The 26,136-nt window shown below is 41.7% G+C and overlaps 1 protein-coding gene across 35 annotated transcripts in view; it reads left to right on the forward strand.

The window, feature by feature from the left end:
• LOC131107920 (neurexin-1a-like) overlaps positions 1 to 26,136 on the forward strand; it is a 250,969-nt gene that overhangs the window by 170,866 nt on the left and 53,967 nt on the right. For all 35 annotated transcript variants that reach the window (XM_078787439.1, XM_078787440.1, XM_078787443.1 and 32 more), the window contains one exon: positions 2,379 to 2,560. In XM_078787439.1, the coding sequence (XP_078643565.1) occupies positions 2,379 to 2,560 (182 nt within the window). The remainder of the gene's footprint in view (positions 1 to 2,378; positions 2,561 to 26,136) is intronic.

A 26,136-nucleotide genomic window follows, 5' to 3' on the forward strand; every position in this document is an offset into this window, starting at 1 on the left:
TAACATCTTAATTACTTCCACTGATCTTGTAAACAGCTGGTCCTTGAAGCACTTGGGTCTACCCACCACACGACACCCTGAAAGCAACCACAGTAGCTTTTGTCCTTTCGTTCTTTTTTTTATTAAACAGTGAATTGGGAGTAGAGTAAAACTTTCAAATAATAAAGAGCAACACACAGAATCACGACTAATAATGACTTCACCAAATACATATTGGCTCCAGTTCCCTTGGGCAAAGAGCACAAATGACAAGTAAAGACTTGGTACATAAGTCCTCCCACTACTGCAGTCCACATGTGATTTCAGCAGATTTCACGCTGCTGCATAACTGTGTAGGTGCATATTAACCATGTTTCGCTGTGTGTTTTAATCCTTGACACTTCTTTGAGGAGTTGTGTTAATGTGTTAGTTGATGATCATTCATATGGCTTCAGAATGCTAGATTTCGATCATTGGATGAGCTCTGTTAACTATTGCTGCCTGGACTTGCTGTTTAATTCCATTCCACCATGATCTCCACGGCATCTGCAATGAGCTGTTTTGCATGATTTTTGGAGGTCAAAGTAAATATAATGCCATGTGGCTAAAGCGGGTGTCGTATCATAAGGCGAGAAAGAGAGGGGGACATGGCTGCTCGGGGGCTTTGTGAGCTCCAACCCTGACATGATTTAGAAGAGCTTAATTATAATAATCTGTAACATGGAGCAAGTGTTTGTTCGCTCCGAGGAAAACTCTGAGACAGTGACAACGGGCCAGCACGAGATTGCTCTGTTAAGAGGCCAACATCTGACATGCATTAGGGGAAAAGAGCTGCTTTTCAGCATCATAGCCTCTAGGCTTAATAACAAAGAAATGATGTCAGCTTCTCAACTATATTGCACAATGTGTTTTCATTTGGAGAACACATCAACACACTAAATCCATTTCTGGAACAAGAACGCTAACAGTCTTATTTCATTATGTTTTAGAAATTGTGCGCAAATGCAATATTTCCCACCATGGATCTGTTGGCCAGACATCATTTACTGATTGCATTGGTCTCCGTTAATGATGCAGTTTATTTTAGTGAATGCATGACCGTGTATTGACCAAAACGAGAAGAACCTTGACAACGGTGACACTTTTATATCAGCGTACGGTGGAGCAAAGCCAGAGGCAAGAAAACAAACGTAATATAGGGATAACTGCAACATTTATTGATAGCATTATATTCCTGTGAACTAGTTTACAAGAAAATATTGGAATTACAGTCAGAATGATTTATACGTCCATTGTCCTAACTGAGGCTGTTAACTCCCGAGCTCTATGAATATTATCACACTCCCTCGCTCACTCTTGCTGGCTTTCTACTCCTTGCTTTCACAACAGATGCAACCTCTCAGCTCCATGTCTACTTCGTAATGAAAATAGCCGCTTTTTATGCTAATCGTGCAGCTGCATTCATTTTCCATGTTTATAAACAAATCATGTATTTTACCCCAATGACTTACAGTATACAATCAGCCTCCATTGCAGTTGTAGGCTATGTTCCCACTTGTAGTTTGTTCACGCTTGGTTGAGAGTAGACCAAAGTCATAATTCATCATTTGTGATCCATCAGTCCATGCAGCCATTTATTCAAGTCCATCATCATCACACCCACTCAGCTGTTTTGTTCTACACGGCACCACACTGATGCATCTTGATAGTGTCTGCGTTGTTTAAAAGAGACAATAGGACACAAGGTAATAGGTACTTTAAACATACCAAATATACACCGGCCTTACTTTTCTTGAATATAAATCATTTTGTGGAGGTTGAGGCCAAAGAAACATATTTGCTTTGTAACAAGCAGCCAACTCCCTTGTAATGTGTTTTCTGTCATGCTTGGACATCCACTTCTAACTGACCGCTTCCGTCATTATTGGAGATGCAATCAGTGCCAACTATCAGTGGCATCATGCCGCGGGGGTCTCTGTCACTAAATAGCGGGTTAATTATAAAGGCGCCACGGTTTTCCAGGTTGTGTTGAAAGGCTCCTAAAGACAACAATGTAATTCGGGGAGTCAGGAAATAGCTGGCACGGAGGTCACTAAAAGGCATAATTGGACCAGTCAGTCAATAATGCTCCTGCCTTTGAGGCTGCTAATGAAGCGCAAGAGACACGGCCCTGCATGGCTACTGGTTACTTGGGCAACGGGGACATGACTGCACACTCGCTTGCATTCAGATACATCTCTTTCCTCTCGAGGTGCATGACTGAAGCTGAGGAAGTGCACGGCATTATGAAAAAGGTGGCAACTGTCCAATTCTCGGAGGGAAATCTCTTAACATCACAGTGGGGAAAAAGTACACACTATTAACATATTGTGTCTGTTACTCTCCTGTTTCTCCTGCAGCTGGAACAACATACATATTCGGGCGAGATGGTGGACTGATCACGTACACATGGCCGCCAAATGACCGGCCCAGCACGAGGGCAGACCGTCTAGCCATTGGCTTCAGCACCCATCTGAAGGATGCAGTCCTTGTGAGGGTGGATAGCTCCTCTGGTCTAGGAGACTTCTTGAAACTGCACATCGTAAGTGACACTCGTGAGACCTCAATAATCAAATGGTCGAAATGAAACTGGCAGGATGGGTTTTGGTTAAATTGATTTCTAAATGATAACAAATGATATGGTATCATCAGAAGTTGGTGTTATTATTGGAAGTTACTCCTCATCAGGACATCCTTTCATCTGCGTCAGTGTGGCTTTTTGGACACACCGAGACCGCTTCAGACTTTAGAATTTATCATTTATTTTAAGCAACCTCTGAAAAGGTTCACCTGTTCTTTAGTGCTAAATCTATGTCACTTCCTTCCACCCAAGTGTCAGATCAACTGGGTGTTTCTTGAATTGAGGTCGTGGGTTGTAGTGGTACACATGGTTGGCTTCATTACTTGATTGCCCGTCTTTGGTTGGGAACCAATGCAGGGTGCAATCTGCCTTTTTTCCCACGGTCATCTATGGTAGGCTCTAGCTTTACCTGAAATAGATACTAAGTAGTAGACAATGGATGGACACTCCAAAAAGGCCTGGACTGGCCGTTCAATTCTTTGCTGTGTGTTTTGCGGACGCAATGGGAAATGATGCATTGGTCATGGTGTCTTGTGTTTGGGTATCCATGACATGGGCATAACTGTGCCGGCTGCCAACGCCAATGCTACACAGGAAATCAACACAGTCGAACACACAAACATACAATTGGTCGGCTTTAACTCAAGGTGTGTTTTTTGCCTTTATTATTCTTACCAAGTTCTCACACTTTACGTACTTTTGGCTGACTTAGCAGTTTAAAAGGAAACAACCCGTTTAATACAGCCCATGAATCACAGAATGTCATGCATGCACACTAACATGGGATAATACTATCAAATGAAACTTAGATATAACTCAAGAGTTGTCAGTGTACAGCTTGGGAAGCTGTTGATTTGTTGTCCTCCTTGAATGTGAATTGTGTCCATAGTGTGAATATTTTGTGTAAGCACCATCGTCCGTTCTCAAGTACTCCACTTGGACATGGAGTTCACCAGAGCTGCACAAGTTGTTGCTGGAATCCTCTTGCACACCTCCATGTTGATATCACTAGTGGATGAAACGGAAGTTAGACACCTTGGCCTCTCCACTTTCCTTCCGTTCAGTTTGGTTCAGGTCAGGAGACACTTGTCAACTTGGAGGTGTGTTTGGGCTCCTTAGCGTGTTGGAGAACCGCTATGTGGCCCAGTTTCCCAAGGAAGGGCATCGTACTTCAGAATATCACAGCTAATGTTGGACATCCTGTTGGACGACTGTGTTCCCAAGGGGCCCTTTTACTTGCAAGGGACGCCTGCAGCATTCATGCAGCCCGACGCTATGATGCTATCTCCGCCATGGTTGACTGGGGGCGAGATGCGGTTATCTTTCAACTCACTTGTATAATGGTCGTGTGTTTAGACATTTTCTGTGGCCAGTAAATCCTGCTGGCTCCCACTGGAGGACAGAAGCTGCATTGCAGCACACTTTTTTTATTTGTTAGATATAACTTTTGAGTGTAAAGTTGCTGTGTGATGACTTTAATGTTCTTTTATAATGAATTAAATGTAAGTTAGACTGTAATGAGTACTGACCTCCTGCAATTTCCAATGAGTTGTAAGCTTTTTCATAGCTTAGTTAAAGACGTGCCTGGTCCGTTTCATGACGTGGACACATGCGGCTTATACACAATTTTTGGTATGTCAGTGTAAATACATGTTTTTCATTGTTACTGACTGTGGACAATTGTAATGAGTGGCGTGTGTGTCAAACTCAGGTAGGAGCTCTCCTGCAGCTTCCAGCAGATTCACTTGTTATGCCGTGTTGCAACATCCCATTGACGGGGAGAACTGGGTGATAAGGCATGTTTTACAGACAGGGGCAGTGGGCTGTGAGAATCCCTTCTCCTCTCGCATCAGCAGTCACCAGCAATGCATTGTCCTAATTATGTATTTATTAATACTAAATATTTTGGAAGCTTTGCATTCCGTTAAAAGTCAATTTGGATTTTATGATGCACAAAAGAGACAGAGACTGAATGTCGTGTTCATGTATTTATGAATCAAGTTGTTGTTGTCACACTTGGGTGTTCAATACAATAATAGTTCTGCAAGTATTCATTGAGTATGAAAAAAAAATCCTGTCCGGAGCATCAGACTGGTTCCCATGGTGCCTCCATATGTCCTTGTGTTACTTCGGCTCTGATCAGAGGAGTTATCTTCAGCTGTATGAGTTGGGATTAGACCAGATTTTGGTATTCACACCCTCTAACACCCCTTCTCCTCCAGCTTCCCTCACGCACCTAATCTCTGACTCCCATTTCACAATGACAGGGAACCCATTGGGCCTTGAAGGACACAATCTCAGCTCATACTTTTTTTTTACAAGAAGGAACATTCAGTGTAATATGCGGAGACGATGATTTAAATGCACCTCATCGGAATTGTGATCACTCCCCCATCTCTCCTTCTCTGTTGCTGATAAAGATAATGACAGTGAAGTCAGTGAAGCACCAAATGTACAACGATCATTCTCCCCCGGCTCATCGCTGAGCGCACATGGACGCCGTTTCTAATCCTGTTTCAGTCTTTTTGGCCTCTTACCGTATCATAACTCAATTGTTTCACACCAAAGATTTACCGTTTTATGAAAAAATGTGACAGTGAGAAACCAATGTTCGCATATGATAAATAAACCCTTGCAACCGAAATGCTGAAATGATAAATCTCTACAGTGACATTATGCATTCATAGCGGAATGGATGCTAACTATAATCACGATGTCCATCATTGTTTGTTTGGTGAATGCAATTAAGATAATTTCCCCAGATGCTTGTCTAGTTTAATTGAAGAATAACTTGTTGATATCCTCACGTCTATTAAATGGAGTTACATTATTTATATAGCTCGAGTTAGGCTGCATGATTCAAGTGACACAATTCCATGTTTTTCTCCCATATAACCCACTTGGGATATTGGTAATGTAGCACAAAGACAAAAGAACTAATTAACATATATATTTAGCTCGATATCACGCCTCTTTCAAATGTGGCTAAAATGTGATATCAGTCAAATATGTCGCAATGTTAGTAGTGTAAACAGACACTTAAAATACTGTCAATGTGAACAGGACATCTATACCGAAGTGACACCAAAGTAGAGATCATGACACACGTGTGTCCACACATGACACACCCATGATGAAGTAGAACACACCCACTATCCCCAAGTACAGACCCTTAAATATAATTAAAATAGGGCACATTCTGAGTGTTCAGCAAATGTAAGGGCAGGTATGCTGTCACTTGGTCTTTTGGTCACTTGCAAATAAATGTAAATAGACAAATGTTTGTAGGCACTGAAGTGGAATGTTTCATTTATAAAAGCCAGCCTTTGTTATTGTACCATATGAAGAAATGTGGGCCAGGTTATATCGATATTCTCAGGAGTCGGAAAAAATATCGATATAACCGGACTATCGATATATCCGATTCTGTGCTGAACTGCATTAAAAGTGGGAAATAATGCACTCGACATTGTTCTATACACACGAGAGAAACCACAAACGCCAGCATGTACATATGAAAAACAGTGATTATTGATTTTGAGGAATTTTATCCGTCATTCATATTTTTCATCTCAAACAAGAACATAAGTCAACATCCCAGCTCTCTATTTTAAGCAACTCATTGAGTGCGCAATGGCGGCATCTCAGTTGTTTTCATATTTTGTTGTCAATGAAGAGCGACAACGAGCATTACCGAAGCCTCGCCTCATTCTCAGGCAAGGCCCCTTGGGGTCCTAGAGCTTGTTTTTGTGCCGGCTCTCAAATCTCAGTGTGGGGGGCTGGGGACTCTTCCAAGTACCATCTTCTATTGGTTTCTTCTAATTGCCTACAAGCCTTTAAAAACAAGCAATGAAGGCACTCAGGCTAAGACAATATACTCTGAAGTTAATGTATTCCATAGATGAGAGAGGATGGTGGAGAAATAATGACTTCTCTGCTGGAGCATTGCTCTCGTTTTTTTTTTTTTAGATGTCTACCAGAAAGGGGATTTTATTCCACTGATGGATCACAATTTTACTGTATTTTCAACTCTTGCTCCCCGGCCGATTAATCAGGAAAAGTAGCTTGAGGCTTTGCAAATGTATGAGATGCACAATGTGTGGGACGGAATGTTCAAAGTCGGTATATCTTAGTTTGTGCTTCTGAATACGCACAAATGGCGACAGCGGATTTGATGCTTAGGTGAGATTGTTACCTGGGAGAAGAGCTGCAGGTCTCCAGGGGCAGACTTTGTCACGCTATCCTCCATGCACCTATTAAACAGACCTGCACAGGGAATGGATCGTATTCTTTCCGACTACTCCTGTTAATGCCTCACACCCAGTAATTACCTCCCATGCTTACTGCAGACCTTCATGCGTTAGCCACCGGATTTATAGTATACACGGGCCCTGTGCTATTTGTTTACTCGCAGCACATCAGTCCTCTATTCTTTTTCTACAGCACTTGCAATCAGCGTTCCCCTCTAAATCATTTTAATGCGTCCGTTATTGCTGCAGTTGCCACCTTGGAGTTTGCTAAACAACTGCCTCAGCCATTGCTATGGTAACAGTGACAGAATACATTAGGACGGGGAAACTGCCCTGATAAATCATTTTAACAAGAGTCAACATTAACATAAGAATGTCCTTGTTAATATTACATCTGTATTCAATGTTCACAAACGCTACTTTATGAAAACAAATTGCTGAAGAATGAGTGGGAAGTTTGTCACTTCTTAAGGCGTTAAGGTTGCTTGCACTCGGAGACTAGCCTCCGATGATCCGTGTTTTTCCACTGCCCAAGTGCGGTTCATTTGGTCAGGTATAAACACAGTAACTAGAAGACATGGTGTTGATGTTCAAAATGAATTCAATTCCGAGAGCGCAATCCCACAAACCAGGATGGAGCCAAACCCTAATAATGGCAACGTCGCTCCAACTCAGGGAGTTAGCAGATGAAGCCGGTTACTTACCATATGTCTGATTGTCCCATGGACTCATTTTCATCCATATTGTGTTTATTCACACCGTTTTGTTCACTGTTTCATCCAAAAAGCCTTTTGCTACTGCTTGTTGTTATGCACTTTAATTTGCTATGTAGCATTTTACGTGTAAAAAAAGAACTGGGTACCTCATGATACTTGGCTCATGATAAGGATAATATCTTGTTACAGCAAAAAATAATAATAATAATAATTTATATTTTGCAGCATGTGAGATAGCTGCACATTGGAAAAGTGGTTAGCATGTTGGCCTCACAGTCAGGATATTGTGGGTTCTCTGTGTGGAGTTTGCATGGGTTCTCTCTGGGTGCTCTGGCTTAAGTTAAATGGAGACTCTACATTGCTCATGGGTGGTTGGTTATCTACATGTCCCCTGCGATTGTCTGATGAAAAGACCTGAAAAGACAGCTGGGATAGGCTCCATCATGCATTGTAGGCTAAAATGTTGTGATAGTTTGTTTTACTCCGCCATACTCCTAAAAACCACATTAAAGCTGTCAGTCTCAGACCATAATATAAGACGACAACAGTCAAATATTTTAACAATAAAATGCATTTCATTTATTTTCTATCATGTATTCTGGTCAGGGTCACATGTGAGCTGGAGCCCATCCCAGCTGACTTTGACAAAGAGGCAGGGTACTACACCCGGTACCGACTGCTTGTCAACCACTGCTATTTGACTCCAAATCAGACCATATCACACACGACTCAGACGTCCAATTTAGTAGGACAGTTCTGGTGGGTTTCTTCACTGACGTTCCCCACTTGCTATAGAATACATCAGAGCTTTTTGCATGGACTTCACCGCTTCATACAGTGTTTCTGTTATCTGCATTTCCCCTGTCCTAAAAACAGTAAATGTGAAAAATGATCAAGCTAATCAACAATACGCATTATTAGCATTTCTAATACCGGAACCAGATGCTTTTCTCTGCCTAAATCCTTCATTTCACCTCATTTCACTCAGTAGCAGTTCTAGTAGAATTGCTGTGTGCTGGTCATTATCACTTGAAGTTTGCAGAGCAGGACTTGTTATCATGAAGCTGGGCTAATTCCACCGTAATGGCCAGTTAAAACCTGACCGGAGACAGCAAGGAAAGGAACGGATGGGGGAGCTTCACTGACCTCATTTAGTCCCTCTGTGATGATTCAGTCACACAAACCAAGGAGGAGACAGCAATGAGACACTTGTGCTCACACGCTCCCGTTATGTGCTTCTCATACTCATTTTGAGTGTTAGATCTCATGGAAATGTGGACGTGGCATTGATTATGTGGCAGTTGTGAGCAATCGCAGCCAAAGTTGTGAGTGTGAGAGAGCGGATCGCATGCCATCCCATCTCCTTTAGTCACAGACAGAACATCCACTCGCCTCGGATGATGTACCTGACCTCAAAGAATCAAATCTCATCATCTCCATATTGCGTTAGAATCACCATTACTCATCTTTCAATTCTAATCAGTTCACAATTTGTTCAAGCTCCTCGCCACGACGAAGCCAAGCGGGCCATGAAGAAGAACGGCTGCACGTGTGCGAAAGAGGGAAAGAGAGAAAGAAAGATCTGTGTGTGTCTGAGAGTGCAGGCCAATGATGTGCCTTTTATTTTATTAGTGTTACAAATCACGTGAATGCAGCACGTCATTTTCCAAGCTGCGCATCAGTACGTTATGGGCTTGGCAATATCGCCACACATAATATGAAGGAAATTTGATTTCATTGTCTGTCACTGTTACACTGTTAGCTGTGTTCACTGCTGGATGGGTTACAAGGTTAAAAAGCATCGCCGTTCTGTTTATTCCTACAAATCGGAGGATGAATTGGGTTTCTATTGGCACAGCCTTGTCATGGATTCAATAATGCTTTTCTGTAAATCAGCTACCGACAGATAGATTGTATGATTTGTGTCATGATGTCTGTGCATGTGTGTGTTTTCGGGGGATTGGAGCAGCACAGCATGGATTGGACATAGCTGTTGACTTTTGACACAGCTGCCCCTGCCCTCAGGGTGGGATAAAAATAGCCCCCTTTTATCTTGCTCCATTGCAGCAGGCTGAACAGCATCTACATACTAACTCTCCATGCAGGCTTTTTCTAGAATCCCTCTTTGAAGGGCGAGGCATGATGGATCCATTTCATGATTGTCATCAAACAATGTGGCATGTGGTCAATCCAATACTCATATCAATATGGTTGTTTCATTGTTAGAACGTATGTACTATATTCTCATACACACACAAACATTAAAGGTCCATTATTATGCAAAAATGACTTTTTTAATGATGTTCTACCAGTACTATGACCTTCGAGCCTGTTTATGAGCACCAAACGGGAGAACAAATTGCCCTCACTTTTTTTTCTCCTCTACTGAAGAGGCATTCAAAAGGTATTTTTTTAAGCGCCAGGTTTTCAGGAAGTCAGAAAGAAAAAAAAAAGTCTTGTATAGATCAAGGGTGGGCAAACTACGGCCCGGGGGCCACATCCGGCCCGCCAAGTGTTTGAATATGGCCCGCCTGTTCTTTCCAAAGTATTTTATTTAAAGTCAACATACAACCTGGCATCATGGCTTGATCAATTTCGTTATTTGATGTGGTCTGTTGTTTACAAAATGCTCCTGAAAAAAGGGACACAAGCACATAATAATAATAATAATAATAATAATAATAATAATATACTAAAGACAGCTGGGATAGGCTCCAGCACCCCCGTGACCCTCATGAGGATAAGCGGTAGAAAATGAATGAATGAATATTGGTACATGTTTGTATATTTCTTCAATGTTAGGTTGCTGTGTGATGAGTTTAGTGTTATTTGTAAGATGACAACGTGAGTCAGAGTGTTATATATAATGACCTAGATAGGTAGAAAATGAATGAATGAATTAATAATAATAATGATAATAATAATTTTTATTTATAACGCACTTTACATCAAATAAATAATCTCAAAGTGCACATATGGCAGATTGCATGACACTTTTACGTGTACAAATGGACTGTTGCAAAATACTATATAGCCCCCCCCCCCCCATCAATTTTGTTAAATCAATGCGGCCCGCGAGTCAAAAAGTTTGCCCACCCCTGGTATAGATACTAACTAAAGTCAACCACAAAAATCACAAAATCACAATCACAAAATTCAATCACAAAAACATTCCTTTGCATAGTTATCACTGTGGCTTTCATAGGATAAGATCCTTTAACATGCTCAAGGATGATGTAGTGACTGTGTAAGGAGTTTTGGGTGTAGGGGGTTGCCATCCTTGAGTGTGACAGGCTTAGACCGACCTGGTTGTGTGCGTGTGTGGATGGGTCAGCAAGTCCAATGGCTCAATGCAGAGACAGCGAGAACAGTTGATTGGGCTTCTTGTGGCTGAAAACCTTATCATCATCCTTGTCCAAGTACAATCTTTATCCTTTATGATGATCATGGCAGCGTAGTGTGGTTGTCCATGAGCCACACATAGTGTATTCTTCTGCTCTAACTAGTTGTGGAGCAAGCCTTGTGTTTGAAACATACGGTGCCACTCTGGGTTAAGTTTGTTTGAATTTGTGGCTTCAGGCTTGGTGATCTATATTTACATTTTAGTGTCTTCCAGAAACAAGATATTCTTACAAATTGCGTTCACCCATAAACCACACAAGCTCATAAAACATTAAGACCAAATGAGCAGCAGGAGGAAGCTATAGATCTGACCGGCACGTACAGTAAGCCATATCTTGGGGACATATGGAAAAACGCACAACTGAATGAATCCGGTCTTTGCTGAGGTTGGTGGGGGGGTGTATCCGCTTATAAAATATAATGGACATCAGCAAAACTGCGTATCCCTCCCCAGTTTTTATCATGAACTGATGCAGAGACTCCCAGAATATCCTGAAAGCTCAAAGCCACTCAGTAATAATTAGGTAAACCTCGGAACAAATATTGGGTCTCTATTGCAAGAGTTGCATTTCCTTACCTATGTTTTCATCATTGTTGTTGCTCTTTCTTCCTGGCCAATGTCCTCCCTCTGTGCTCCAATTTCAGCCATTGGTGGCAGGAGTGGAGCAGAGCAGCCTCTGCTACGTTCAAATAGTGCGGTGGACGCCATCGGTGTTTGTGCAAGAGCAAACAGTCGGCGATCTGTCAGCAGCCTACATGTGCTGAACACCTCATAGCGGGATGATGAAAAGGACAAGCACACGGTGTCCCTTTGTCCTCTTCAATCCCTTAGGTAAGCACATAGGGGCAGCCTTGGCAGTGTGACCTCTTTCTCAACCATGCTAATGGAATCCTCAGTTTGAAGCGAGGGTCTTTATATTTTCATCTGCTTTTCCCAAAAGGGCAAAGTAAACACCTTGGCAGTAGTCATTAAAAGAGCGCGTGAGAGCTATTTCGTTTGAGCAGCTACTTGGCCTATTATATCCATTATGCTTGAAGTATCTGCTATTGCTTACCTCTATCGCTTGGAAGCAAAGTTAGCCAAATAGCGTGATACAAGTTGTTGCACAAGATGTAGAAATGTATTGTGGGACTTACTTGGCATCAGTGCAATCTGCATAGAACTGAACTTGCACTCAAAATCTAAGCTTTAATATGTTTTAAGGGATATCCGACGATAACAATGTTGAGCGGTGTTTCTCAATTATTTTCTGTCATGCCCTGGCAAAGGACCACCCCGAAAGTGATATTTATTGATTTATTCCTACTGTACAGACTGAACTTGAAACTGAAACCAGGAAAGAAGCTTCCAAGCGTATTCAGGAGTCAAATTGTGTGTTGAGTACTATCAATTTGTACATGTTGGTAGGTCTGCATTTACTGCATTTGCGTGTACAGATGATACAGCAGGAGAAGCTGGTCGCAATGGCTGTGTCAGAAGCGTTCATGCTATCCTGCTGTACGTTCACGCAGTTTGACCGAGAGAAGCCGCCTACCGATCTGATATCGGTGGCCGATAGTATCGGACATCTCCAGTTTTAACCACTGAAGCTCCATACAGTTCTGAAGAAAAGCAGAAATGAGAAATACTTTTCTAATTTCTTGGTTCAAAGTAGATCACTTGGACATTTCAGTTCCGTAGTACTCTCCATATGTAGCCTTTATGGTCTCATATCCCTACGCGCCTAATCTCCTATTCATAAAGTCATTTGTGAGTCCATTACAGCCTGTTATTTGAATGTATTGCATCAAGGAAATAACTCCAACTCTAATTAGGCGCCAGCTTCAACTTCCATTCTTGCTTGGTCAACAGCAACACAAAGCCACTCAGTGGCCTGCCAGCCCGTCATCCAGTCTGTTTGCGTTTGACTTTATAAACATCCAGCCCATAAACCCCCAAACTTTGTTGACCAAGTAATTGCACCGTCATTACTCTTTCATGAAATTTAATAGCTACTGTAGATTAGACACAAAGTTATGCCGTGAGCCGGGAATGTGTGACTCCATCAGCCGTAAAACAGATGGCAGAGAAAGTGGTGTGGCTCTCCAGGCGGCAATATCCGCTAGCTATGGATAAATGAGTTCATCTTGTAAGACATGAAAACATCCAAATAGTATTAAAAATATGGAGTTAAGCACATGTTGTTGAAGTGTGACCGCACGTAAAGGTGAAGCACTGACATTTCTTTAAGGGCGGCATACCTGGCCGAATGGGCTGATACCGCTCAGCCTCACTGGGGGGTTCCCAGCACATCGGGGTGAAGCTCTGAACTGCTCTCCTACAGTGGTATTATTTCACCACAAAGAACCATTGAGGGCGTATCTTTGGGCAATCTCATTGATAAGGTCTGCTGCCACACATAAAAAACAATAAAAGGCAAAAAAGGGATGAGCGTGAACAAAATGACAAAACTGCGGCTGGCTCCTTCGCTGTGTTTGTCTTTTATTACCTTTCCTTGCAAGATGACTGATAAAGACCACGAAGGAGTGAAAGGCAGACGATAAGTTGAAGGGAGGAGGAAGATAAAGCTTGAGAATGTTGTCATGGCCTAAACAATTCATTAAAGTCTCATGTTGGCACAACATACAATGAAACGAGGGAGGTGGAAGCAGCGAGTTGCAAAAGGGCGGAAGCCCAGGCATTTATTTAACGATGAGACTGTGTCATTGTTTATTGAGAATAGTGACAGGTTGTCAAGGACACTTCCAAACGTAGTCTGTTGGAGGATGCGGCTCAGCTTCCCATTTGTTTGGATTTGATCATTTTTCTCATAGCAAGTAATGGAAAATCAAATTCAAACGGATTCAATCTTAAAACACTGATGATGTGACAGCAGTTTGCACCAAATTGTGATGTAAATGTGCTGCTGTAGGAATTAAAACTATAAAATATACAAACAACATAGGGCTGGGCCATATGGACCAAAAAATATCTCGATATATTTAGCATGGGCGCAGAGATTCAGTCTTTTTTATTACAGAATATCTTGCATCATGATTGCAGCGCTTGTATGCTAAAACATACAAGCGCTGAATGATCTGCTACAAGCTTTGAAGCAGATCATACGGGAGACCTGCATAGTAGGTTAAGCCATCTTGTATTTTTACTAGAGCTGTGAAAAACAACACGTTAATGGCGGTAAATAATCTACTTTATTAATTACATTACATTTTTTAGGGTAATGAATGCATACACATCCAATCAAGCATGCCTCCCTGCTGTAACAGCAGACAGAGGAGCAGTGTCCCGTTGTCCCGTTGTCCCAGTGTCCCGTTGTCCCAGTGTCCCGTTGTCCCAGTGTCCCAGTGTCCAAGTGTCCAAGTGTCCCAGTGTCCCAGTCCCCACAGCGATACACAGTCTGCTCTTTTCTAACTTTTCTTACCTGAATACATGAACAACATGCATCTCCAACTCACAAACACGTCTCTTGTCAGTTCTCCTCACTACAAGAACATGGGATGCATTCAGGGACACACATCACAACAACAGCTTTATAACGTGTTTCTTACCTAAAACACAGAAAGACAAAAAAAAAAATGTTTGTTATCACATACTTTGTAACTTTAATACCAATTTGTTGCATTTCATTATGCTGGAAAATCCTAGAAAATACACAAAAAATGTGTAAATATTATTTTATTTGATGGAAAAAAAAACAGCACGGAATTGCTAAACGACTTGGTTTTTCCTTCCCGCCCTTTACAAAGCTGCCCCGTGTTGGTAGTGCCTCAATTACAGGGCCCACTTTCCATGAAGCCTAACAGCCCATAAGGCTTTACAGGACGCAATATCAGTCCCCGTGAAATCCTAATTTATTTGTGGTGGTTCCGTCGAGGGCGATGGGCTCTCATTCTGTCTACCAGTGTGGACCGTGAATTTCCAGGGGGGGGCGGCTAGAAATCAGAGTTATGGTAGGATCTGTAGGCATTGTGTGCATGCATGGGCAATGGAGGTGTGTGTGTGTGTGTGTGTGTGTGTGTGTGTGTGTGCATGCGTCCTTGTGTGTGTGTCAGTGAATGTGACCTGTTCAATAAACCCATCACAGGCCTCGTAAAGAAAGCTGACATTTACGGCAAAGGGCAAAGGTCAAGGATTCGGGCTTGATGAGATCATGATGGAGGAATATGGTTTTACCCCAAAGCCCTTTGATAAACGGGGACAAAGGTATCGCAGACAAACAGAAGGCAAGGAAAGAAAAAATGAAAACTGCACAACATCGGTAGTAAAAGAGGTGATTCATCACACACACAAACTATTTCAGCATTAGAAATGTGAAAGTAAATATCTTATGTGGATGAATAACATCTTGTACCATTGAGGGAGGAAATTGGTTTTTATTGATCAATTAACACTCATTCATGTTGCATCAATCACTTGTAAAATCAACGTGGACGGCAGGATGATAGCGTGCATCAAATTGAACAAATCCCGGACTAGCACCATAATCCAGACGAACACCAGAAGGAATGAGGCATCCTCATTAGTAGCAGCAATGTCACCAAGCCTGACGACTACTCTGACTTACCAAGTGTCAGCGTACAACACACTTGGGCTCGGCGTGCACGCTACAAGCGTGAGGCTATCCCCAAAATAACAAGGCTCACCTCAAGTTAATGAAGACAATACCACAGAGATGAGGTGTAAGCCTTATGTTTGTGGAGCAAAAGTGTTACCAGTTTGGCAGCTTAGACTTTGATCAAAACACTCGGCTTGTGCGAAAGACGCTTTCCCCAGGTGCTAAGTTCTGCTCTTGGCTGTCATCTGACTTTGTCATAGCTGGGAATTTGAGTTTTGGTGTGTGTTAAGAACAAACAAGGAAGAAAATAAAAGACTAAGAGACAAAGTACGTACGTGCTACCTCTGTGGGATTTGGATGAGCAGCCATCCAATGAACAGCCTTGTGTAGGCTCCATCCAGCACGGTGAGGTCCTGCTGCTGCTGCTGTTGTTGTGTTGGTCTTGACGCTCTCAGGCGCCACAACTCACACAGCTGCAGTAAGATGTTGGCAGACCATAATGGAAATGTCATCTTTTCAGATAAAAGATGACCGGGCTTTTATGAGAGGGGGAGTAATGGAAGGTGTGTAGTAAAAGATTCATTTCCAGTAGCTTCCAAAGAAGATTTAATGCTGCAGAATGAAGACGGACGCCGTCGTAGACAAACAGAAAAGCCAATATTCACTTAAAGCAATTCTGCTTTGTATTTCTGCCTCAAAGAGGGGAGCTAAGGCATCAAATAAAACAAACTTCCAAACTTCCGGCTTTGGAAGCTTCCGTGAGCGCTACAAAATTACAACCGAAATTGATGAGATTTTACATGCAAAATTTTACAAAAGTGAGGATAAAATCCACATCAAATCTGGTTTGACATTACAGTTTATGTCCCTGAATACATACAGTTATGTTATTCAAATTACCTTACTGGCAAGATTTATGAGAATTTAATTATCTAACCTTCTTGTAAAGTTTTGGGTTGTTTTCCTCATTATACTAATTTCTCTTAATTTAGTCCATGTCCACACGAACACTGCTACTTTCAAAAAATGCTAATTTGCCTCTCCCCTGTTGACCGGAGAAGTCATCATGAAGTAGGTGTGATACCTACAACATAAGGATTTTGTTAATTTTCAGTTGGCTGTACACCCACAGTGGTAACCGTCACCGAACTGCTGCATTGACTGGCCACAATATTAGGTACACCTGCACAACTTGTTTTGTGCGGGGTGCATTTCACAAGAGAGCTCTGGTTCTCTGGTGACAAAGTCACTTGGAAAACTTTGCTGGAAGTACTAAACACAGTTTTTTTTATTAAAAAAATACAGTGAACATGGCTGACAGATTATTTCCCTATTTGCCACAATTGCATGTTTGACATGTCACCAACTTTAAGCAGATCATTAAAAAACGAATTAAATAATAAAGTCTTACAAATGACTTACATACATACACAGTATACGTATAGCAGAATAATAATGAAAATAGCAACTTCTGACCAATCCATGATTAAGTCTCATCCAGACTTAAAATAATGTACCAATGTAAGCCACGCCCGTTTTGACCGAGTCCAGATGCAGATACAAATAGCGGCGTACTCGCTCATCCAGACAAAGTCGGATTGTTGTCCTCACACCGATTGCCACTCCGCATTGTCCTGCTGAGCAGACGCGTTCCGTCCTGTGATGATCCCCACCACGGTTGTATCATCAGCACACATTATGCTGCTGTGGCTTGGTTGAGTGGAGGTACAGTCATGGGTGTAGAGAAGGGGTCGGGGAGCTTTTAGGTTAGGTGAGAGCCATATCGTATTTTTTAACATTGAATACAACAAAATGAATGCATTGTTTTAGCACTCCACTTTAGCCCTGCCACTCCTGGTGTGTGGAGGATGGTGGCCTCCATGGACCTGTTGGGCACCTATAGGCAAACCAGTGAGTCGAATTTGAAGGGAAGGCAGGAGGTGCTGTGGGCCCCCACCGGTTCTCTAAGCACTTAGTGATTGTCAGTGAGGGTGTCACTTGCTTGGGGAGTGGGACAATGATGCAACCACCTGACTGACTGGTTAAAGATCTTGGTAGAGACTCCAGCCAGCAGAGCTGCGCTGTCCTTCAGAATGTGTCACCTTGCTTGGCGCCCCCCTCACTCGGTGCTCCTCCAGTGTGAAGGTGTTGCTGCTGCTTTGTTGCAATAAATTCGGATGTGTCTGTCCACTGGCGTGATGTCTGCCACACTGGAGGTTTGCTTAGATCCAGGTACTAGATGTTTAATTCACATATTGAGCCAAAGAAAAGATTTGAAAGAAATTTTGAAAGAAATGAAATGATTTTTTCTCAAAAATGTATAATATATTTAGAAAGATTAGTCCAGTATGCGGTCTATATTCTACATGCGAGGCGGAAGATGGTGCCAAACTACTTCTTTAGATGAAATATTAATATCATTAATTGCTATGTGATGCATTATATTGTAACCTGATGCATGTTCAAATAAAATTAAACCATTGCCTTTATCAATATATGTCGCTTATCCTCATTAGGGTCACAGGGGTATGCTGGAGCCTATCCCAGCTGTCTTTGGGCGAGAGGCGGGGTCCACCCTGGACTGGTGGCCAGCCAATCACAGGGCACATATAGACAAACAACCATTCACACTCACATTCATACCTATGGACAATTTGGAGTCGCCAATTAACCTAGCATGTTTTTGGAATGTGGGAGGAAACCGGACATGCAAACTCCACGCAGAGCTCGAAACCAGGTCTTCCTGATCTCCTGACTGTGTGACCAAAATGCTAACCACTCGACTGCTAGCCACTTGGTATTTTTGTCTTATTTTGGGAAATGTATGGTGTTTATCGTGGTAGAAAACCTTGCAACGTTTCTTTCCTTAAAAAAATAAAAAATAAAATGTGTCTTCTGATGAATCCAGCTTCTCCAAAATATTATTCACTAGCACAGACAAAGTTGAAACGACAGTAAGAGCCTTTTCCTTGCATGTTGATCTTTATGTTCCATATTAATGGAGTCTGTTTGACGGTTATGATGCCGTCTACCACACTGAGTTTGTCAGAGACATGGAAGATAGAAGTAAGTGATATCGCCAGCTTATCGTCTTCTTCTGCAGTCTTCTCTTATGTAACTACCCCATTCATGATTGGTTATTAGGCATTATAAGATTATAATGTCTTCCTTATGGTGGGTGTCTTGTTAATGGCTGTTAGTTATTACAATATATTAAATTCATTACAACATGTCCATGTGTTACGCTGCTCTTAATGCAATATCTATTTAGTAATATGTCTGTCAACGTGAAAGCACCAAATGAGTTTGATTATTGTTTTATTTTATTGCATAAGAGCTTTCAAATGATCATGTATGTTGTTTTGTTATCAACGTAATGACCACAAAGTTATATATCGATCCATATTCACAAAACTTGTCTAGCCAACACAGCGTGAGTCGAAACAACCAATAACAAAGTATTGTTTTTAATGAAATCATTACCCTGTCTCCACAAATAAGGATCAGCGAATATGAGCTAGCTAAAAGGCCCGCTTGGCCGCAAGGAACCATTTAACATCCGTTTTACCCTCCAAGCTAATATGGGGATGAATAAACGTCCTGACTCTGAAAAGAGAATATGAAATTCAAATTGTATTACCATGATAAAGTGATTACATCACATCAGAAGGCGCCCCGTAGCGAAGTGTGCATGTGCAGACTTGCTTTCAGGACGGCTCCCGAGTGCATGCACACAAATACAAGCCCAAATAGACACTGAGATAATAATCTATTAAGCCATCATGCAGATTAACATTTGGTTGAGTGATCTTGGATCTGCTATAACAAGGCTGCAGCATTTCGCCTCTGCTGGATATCCAAGCCTTCCCGGCCACATTACACCTGAGTGGCTCTGTTTATACGAGCTCCTTGTCAGACTTGCATGCAGGAGGCCTGGCACGACCGCGTCTTTTCAGTATTCACACATCCCTGCTTTCTGATTCCATGCTCATTTTCGCCCTGTGACCCATCGTCGATCCTCAACCGACTCTTTAGCGCACACACCAATTAGTGCACAAACTCTTCCGCATCCTCACGCTGTGCATTTGCATAAACTGCTGTCGGGGATACAGATGCATGCAGCGCTGTCGGCTGTTAGTCATGCTTTCATGTCATTTGCACAGGAAATCAATGTAAACCAATTGATATCTGATCACGTATTTGCTGTATTGGGCCTGGAGGTAAATGTTAATGATGTTAGAGCTTACACTTAATGTCATTTTCAATCAATTCAATAGTTGGCAGGCAGCAAAAGTGTACACGGCCGTGTCTCATACAGCGTCTTTCTCAGTCTGCAATACAAATGCTTTCAAATTGTTTCTCCTGCTCACAGTGGATTAAAACAAAACACAAATTACAGTATTTTTTTTTTATATTTTTTAAATATGCATATTTAAGCAAATGTTATGTATTTCTTGTATAATGAAGCATTTTCAAGCATAAATATTGCTAAACAAACTAAAACACAATTTAAAGCATTCAGAAAATGCATTCAAAGACGCTGTGACCATATGTAATATTCTACAGCGGTCATTCGGTGTCAATAATGCTACTGTACTTGTTTTATCATGTCAACTATATTGGGTGATACGATTATAAGGGTGTTATTTCATCGACTTGAGGGCTCTAATAATGTTAAAAACTGTCTTTAATACAATATATCGGTCATAAACAGATTTTCTATGCTCGGACTATGACAATATTCCATTTATACATTAGGAATCCTACTTGGAAAAAATTCACTTATCACGGTCGGATCTGGAAGCAATTACCCACAATAAAAAAGGGATTACTTTATCTCGTAATAGCTTCCAGCGTTGAGAAACTGCATGGTAAACATAGTTATGGATTATGTTCAGGGCCTGGAAGTGCCGTCTTTTCCCCGCCTTTTTCTGTGAGACTTTTCTGAACAAACTGCAATGCCCAATTTGTTGTGGGATGCGTTTTTTGTCAATGGTTTCTTTATTTTTTCCTTGGTTTCCATCCTGTCTTGGTCTTCGTTCAATATTGCACTTACAAAACTAGTCATTTGCCCTGTGCTGTAGTATTTTCTGATCAAGCACCCTACACAATGCTGACTAGCATTTTTACTTTGTTTTAATTTAAGACAAACAATGTGAAAGAGGAAGAGAAAATCAATCAATCAATAAACCAAATGCAGGTCACAGATGGCTAAACATGTCACGCCTTACCTGACATTGTCAGCGTCCACAGATTGTGCATAACTGTCTGATCCTTTTCAATATATGTTCCCCTTTTATTGAGCTTTTTATTGAGTGTGACTGCTATTCAAGATGCTGTGTGGCCAAAGAAATTTGTGAGCTCCAGCAATTTGATAAAGAAGGTGAGAAACGCTGTTGAATTGGATCTCCCCAGGATGTACAAGAAGTCTGCATCAACAAGTTCCATCCGTTTGTGATTTGTGGATATTTTTGCTTTTTGTATGCATGTAAAACTAGAATTATTTTCAATGAATTTACTAGTGTCTTTGTGTATCTGGAGTGGAGTCATTGATTTTTTTATTATTTCTTATGGGGAAAAAATACTTCAGTTTTGGTCAGTTTTTTGGAATGAATCAATGATGACAACCAAGGTTCTGCTGTACTATGAGAGCCGTAACATAGACAGGACGGCAGCTTTTTGTAAGAGAATGTCAAAAGGCAGGACAGTGGTGTGAATTCGGAAATCCGGGACAATCTCCACCAGGTAGATAAATGTCAAATTGTCTGACTACTTTTACCTGAGCATATACTAAGTTGGTGGGAGAGGTCGCATCAAACCACCGCAGATTGTTACACATTCCAGCCACGCCCAGCTTGTTGTCCTCCGTGGGCATTCGTCTTTGCTTCGAACAGCTAAAAGAAACCACTGCTGTCAAATGTCACACGTGGTCCACTCTCCTGTCAAAATAGATTGACTCTCATTTGGTGAGAAGACATTATCATCTCCTTTTGGCTTTTCTCATTACAGCCTCAAGAGCACATTCATGACAAATCTGTCTTTGCATGAAATTTTTCTCGGGCATGAGATACTGTAGCAGGAGGAAACCCATGAATTTTTCATGAGAAACACAACATTGCTTCTCTCGAGGCGCGGCTTATTGTCATTTATCCAACACCTGATAACATGTATTTCATTAGAGAGGAACACTGGATGTCCCTACGATAACTCACTAGGTCAGGTGAGAGTCCATATTTGCAATCAGTGTGTGATCTCCAAGATTGTTTTGTAATATGGTGGTTTAAAAAAAAACACAGAGCAAAACCGTACAACATATCATATTTCATAAAACCCACCCACGCTCATGAGGAGTCTACAGAGAAGGGCGATGTTTCGCCGTTTTCCACACCAAGTATGGCACCTATAAAAACACACTTTGATGTGAGTGTGCGTGTTGCCACCTTTCTAGTTGGTGGACACGCCTTTTGGAGACCTGGCAAAAAGGCCACATTTGAAGTGGTCAAGTGAAATCATACAGTAATGGTAATGGTAATGGTAATGGTAATGGTAATGCTAATGCTAATGCTAATGCTAATGCTAATGCTAATGCTAATGGTTTTATTTCATTTGAACATGCATCAGATTACAATTGAGTGCATCCCATAATCAGTTCAAAAGGAGTAGGAAGAAGCAAAGCTTATTCAATCCTACCCCTCCATCTGGTACTTTTACAATCACTAACTGTTACATTTGTTCACTTCCTGCTTTCCTAATATAGTTTGAGGTTTGTTTTTTTGTTTGTATTGCTTGTATTGTTTCTTGAATTGGCTCATCGTTGTGCATTGTTTGATTTCCTTACTCAATCCATTCCATAGTTTGATTCCACATACTGAAATGCTATGGCTAGCATAACGTAGTCCTAGCATAGAAGTGTTTCAAATGTACTTCTTCCCTGAGATCAGATTATTTTAGCTGTTTGAAGATGAACTATATCAGCAAGTTGAAGTATTTGTCATTTTAGAAATAAGGAGTTAGTATGTTCTCTGTAGGCGGCATTATGAATTATCCTTACTGGCCTTTTTTGCAGTACATTTAGCCAGTGAGGATTGCTTTTATAGTTATTAGCCCATATTTCCACACAATAAGTAAGATATGGTAGAACCAGAGAGCAATAAAGAGTGTGGAGTGATTTCTGATTGAGAACAAATTTTGATTTTTGAAACATTTCAATAAATATGCAATGGAAAGAAATAAAGATGTATTCATCATTGCAGGAAAACATCATGCCATTATTGACTTTTGACATTGTGGACAGTGTTATTTGACATGACTAACCATTATGCACGTAGTACCTGAAAATACATGAAGAACCCAACGCAGGGCTTCAATACATCATTTTATAGTCCTGTCCTCCAAATAAGATGTTTGTATGGGCCTTCAGCTCTCCAACTAAGATTTCCACCTCAGTTTTGGTGAAGTTCCGCTTCTATGTCTTCAGCTTCTCGGCAAAAATGTGATTGAGAAGAAAGTGGAAAGCAGTCAAGGGGCATTAAACAGGGATGCCACTTCATGACACACTTTGGGGGAGAGAAGGAGCAGCAGTCAAACAGGCCAGGAATACTATTGACTAAATGCCAAAGTGTAAAAATAAGTCTACAGTCGGGACTTGAATATTTCTACTGAGGTAGCAGCTCTAATATTAGCAGGTAGGGCATCCCACCGTGTTGGAGCCCGAATAGAAAAGGCTCTAGAGCCCTCATACTTGTTTGTGGCTCTCGGCGTGTTGTGAGCGTAGGTTCCTAGACGGAGCATAGGGTACAATTGGTCAAGCAGTCGGTGGACTTTACAAGTAAAGCACTTTGCTTCTCAAAACAATATGCGTTCACAACACATCACATTTGCATCACAAAACTGTTTTCCACAGACCTCACAAACGCTTTGAATTATTTCATTTCCCTTCACAGCACACAGTTTCCTGCTGGGATAGTGTCACTTAACGTGTCTGACTACGAAACAAGTGATGGCGACACTGCAATTAGCACTAAGCCAAAGGGATACCTGGGCTGCTGGAAGGACCAGAATTTCAAAACATGTTCCTTCCTCTGTCCCGGGTGTGTAGGAACGTAATTGTCCTTGCTGAAGTGTGCACTACACACACAAAGCTGTTTCATCCTTGCCACGTTGGTTCCCTCGTTATCGCCAATGTCAAGAAGCCAAAGTCGCCTAATAGCAATGTCCGTGACAGGACAACCATGGAATATGTAAGGCGAGTCAGCCACATTCTTCTTGATACAGTCGAGATAATTACAAGTCTGCACTATTTTGTAGATTTTTTTTTTATGTGCTAGCTCTCTCGCATTGCGGTGGTTGTCATCCAAGCACAACACAGCTGAAGCAGGTGATGGAGATGGAAAGGACCGCAACAGTCCGCTGGTGTGCAGCACTCAGTGATATGAAGAGAGCGAGCCTTTTTTGACGTCTGACTTTTTCATGGTAAACGGTTTGATGATGCAATTTATACGTTCCCTGCGTGTGTAACTAAATTTATGTTCAACACTGGAATTGCTTTAAATATGAAGACAGAAGTGATGCTGGTTCGGTTTCTGACTTATTATTCTTCTCCTGTAGCTGTAAAGACCAGCCTGGAGTTGCCTCCATCTCACCCCTCACTAGCGAACACTGTGGTGGTGAGTGGTGAAGAGTATGTACTCCGTATGTGCACTAATGGGCACCATGGAGAAGTGGGTGGATTTGATGTGTGTGTCTGAATAGAAAGAGAAAGGGACCGGTAGCAGAGGCGATGATGTATGCTTGGCTGGAGAGGTTAATAAAATTGAAGTTGTGTTATGATGAATAAAGAAAGGGCCATAAAAGACAATGTGTGTAGTGAATCTCCTTGGCAAGAAGTACTGAACAGCCCGGAGAGCGCACCCAAGGGACTTGGGGCTTTTTAATCTGCTGCTCTCCCCATCATTCTGTAGCGCACAGCGAAAGGGGCCCACGTTCTGTTTGAATTGGACTGAGACAAAGACCTGAAGCCTCTATTCATGGAGTTGGAAAGATGAAATTAAGGTGAGATGAGATATCGCTGGAGGATGATTTTGTACAATGTTGAACAACCGTTTCAGAATTAGACATCCTGTCACCAGAAGCAGTCATGAGAGAGCCCCAGCTCCTTTAGAACCAAATAGCACGGTTCAGAAGTTCCCAGAAGATCAATATTATATAAATTATTGAAGCACCAAAGTACAAAATATTTAATGAAGAGTATTGCTGAGCTTAAAGAAAAGCAAATGAGTACCAACATGGGCTAGTTTGCTTGCTGGTGTGACTCCTGTCATTTTCTTCTAGGAACCTTCCTTCGCAGAAATCTAGCCCCTCACCTTCCTGTTTATGCCTTGTATACGTATGTGTACGTATATGTATACGTACAGTAAAGTCTCGTTATATCGATATTCTCGGGAGTCAGAAAAAATACCGATATAACCGGACTATCCATATATCCGATTAAAAGTGGGCGGATCTTTGATATGGCATGTAATTTTCTCCTTGAGTTCATGGATTGCGTATCTAGCATGCTTTTGTACTACAATACATTTTGTACTACAGTAAATAAAAATAAACTTACGCTGTAGTGATTACCGGTTACCGGGACATAATTCACCCCGGAACTATCGATAGGGAAGGTGTTGCCACCCGGAGGGGTAGGCGCGAGGGACGGGTGTTTTCCGCTGTGTGGGCTGCACTCTGGTGGTGGAAGTGTGAAAAATAAAGTTGACTGGAAGCAGCCGTTCGCCGTGTTCTTTTTTGGTATTGAAATCCTTAAGCAAAGATTGATTTAAGCTGCTTTTGTATCGATATAAGCAGACCAAATTGGCTGGCGGGAGATGAAAAGGGCATCGTAGTAACCGGATTATCATAATAACCGGGTATCGTACTAACGGAGCTAATTATATCATAAAAGACTAGAAATTTGCCGGGAAATGAAAATAGTATCGTAATAAGTAGTAATTCGTTTTAACCGATATCGATATAACGAGACTTTACTGTATATGTTGCATCCAAATGCATTTTCTCATCATTATTCCCTTTTGTTATTTGCAAGCTGACAAACGTGGCTTGTAGTGTGTAGCGTTTGAAAGGCAATATGTCTGACATGTTTCTGGTTGCTGGAAAGCGAGACTGGTAAAAAGGTAGAAGAAAGAATGGTGCGGTCTTTGTAAGCGAAGCCACGGCAGCTGTTCATTTTTCGCCTGAGTTGCTGTGAGAAAACTCGGTTACCTTGCTGATGATAAATGCCTCCCTTCTCTCGCCGGTCTCTAGCAGCATTTAAAAGTTGACAGCAGCCTCGGTTTCAGCCCCACAACCTCAGGCCTTCAACTTCAGCTTGTCCTTCCATCTTCCGGTCAGCGGCTTCCCTAAGAACAGGCTCGCTATGCTAAAAGCTTACTTAGTCGTGCATGTGGTTATGTCTTAATGTTCATGTTTGCTGACAGGTGAGATCTTCATGACACTGGGATGTCCGCTGGATTATCCCGGAGGTCGGAAAGGAGAAAGCTATGCTTGAGCGATAGTGTTACAGCGTGAGATGGGCAGGCATTTGGATGGCTGCAATATCTATCTGTCTTTGTGGA

This window comes from Doryrhamphus excisus, linkage group LG20 (genome assembly GCF_037039965.1).
Source record: "Doryrhamphus excisus strain RoL-2023G ecotype Guam linkage group LG20, RoL_Dexc_Guam_v1.1, whole genome shotgun sequence".
NCBI lineage: Eukaryota > Metazoa > Chordata > Actinopteri > Syngnathiformes > Syngnathidae > Doryrhamphus > Doryrhamphus excisus.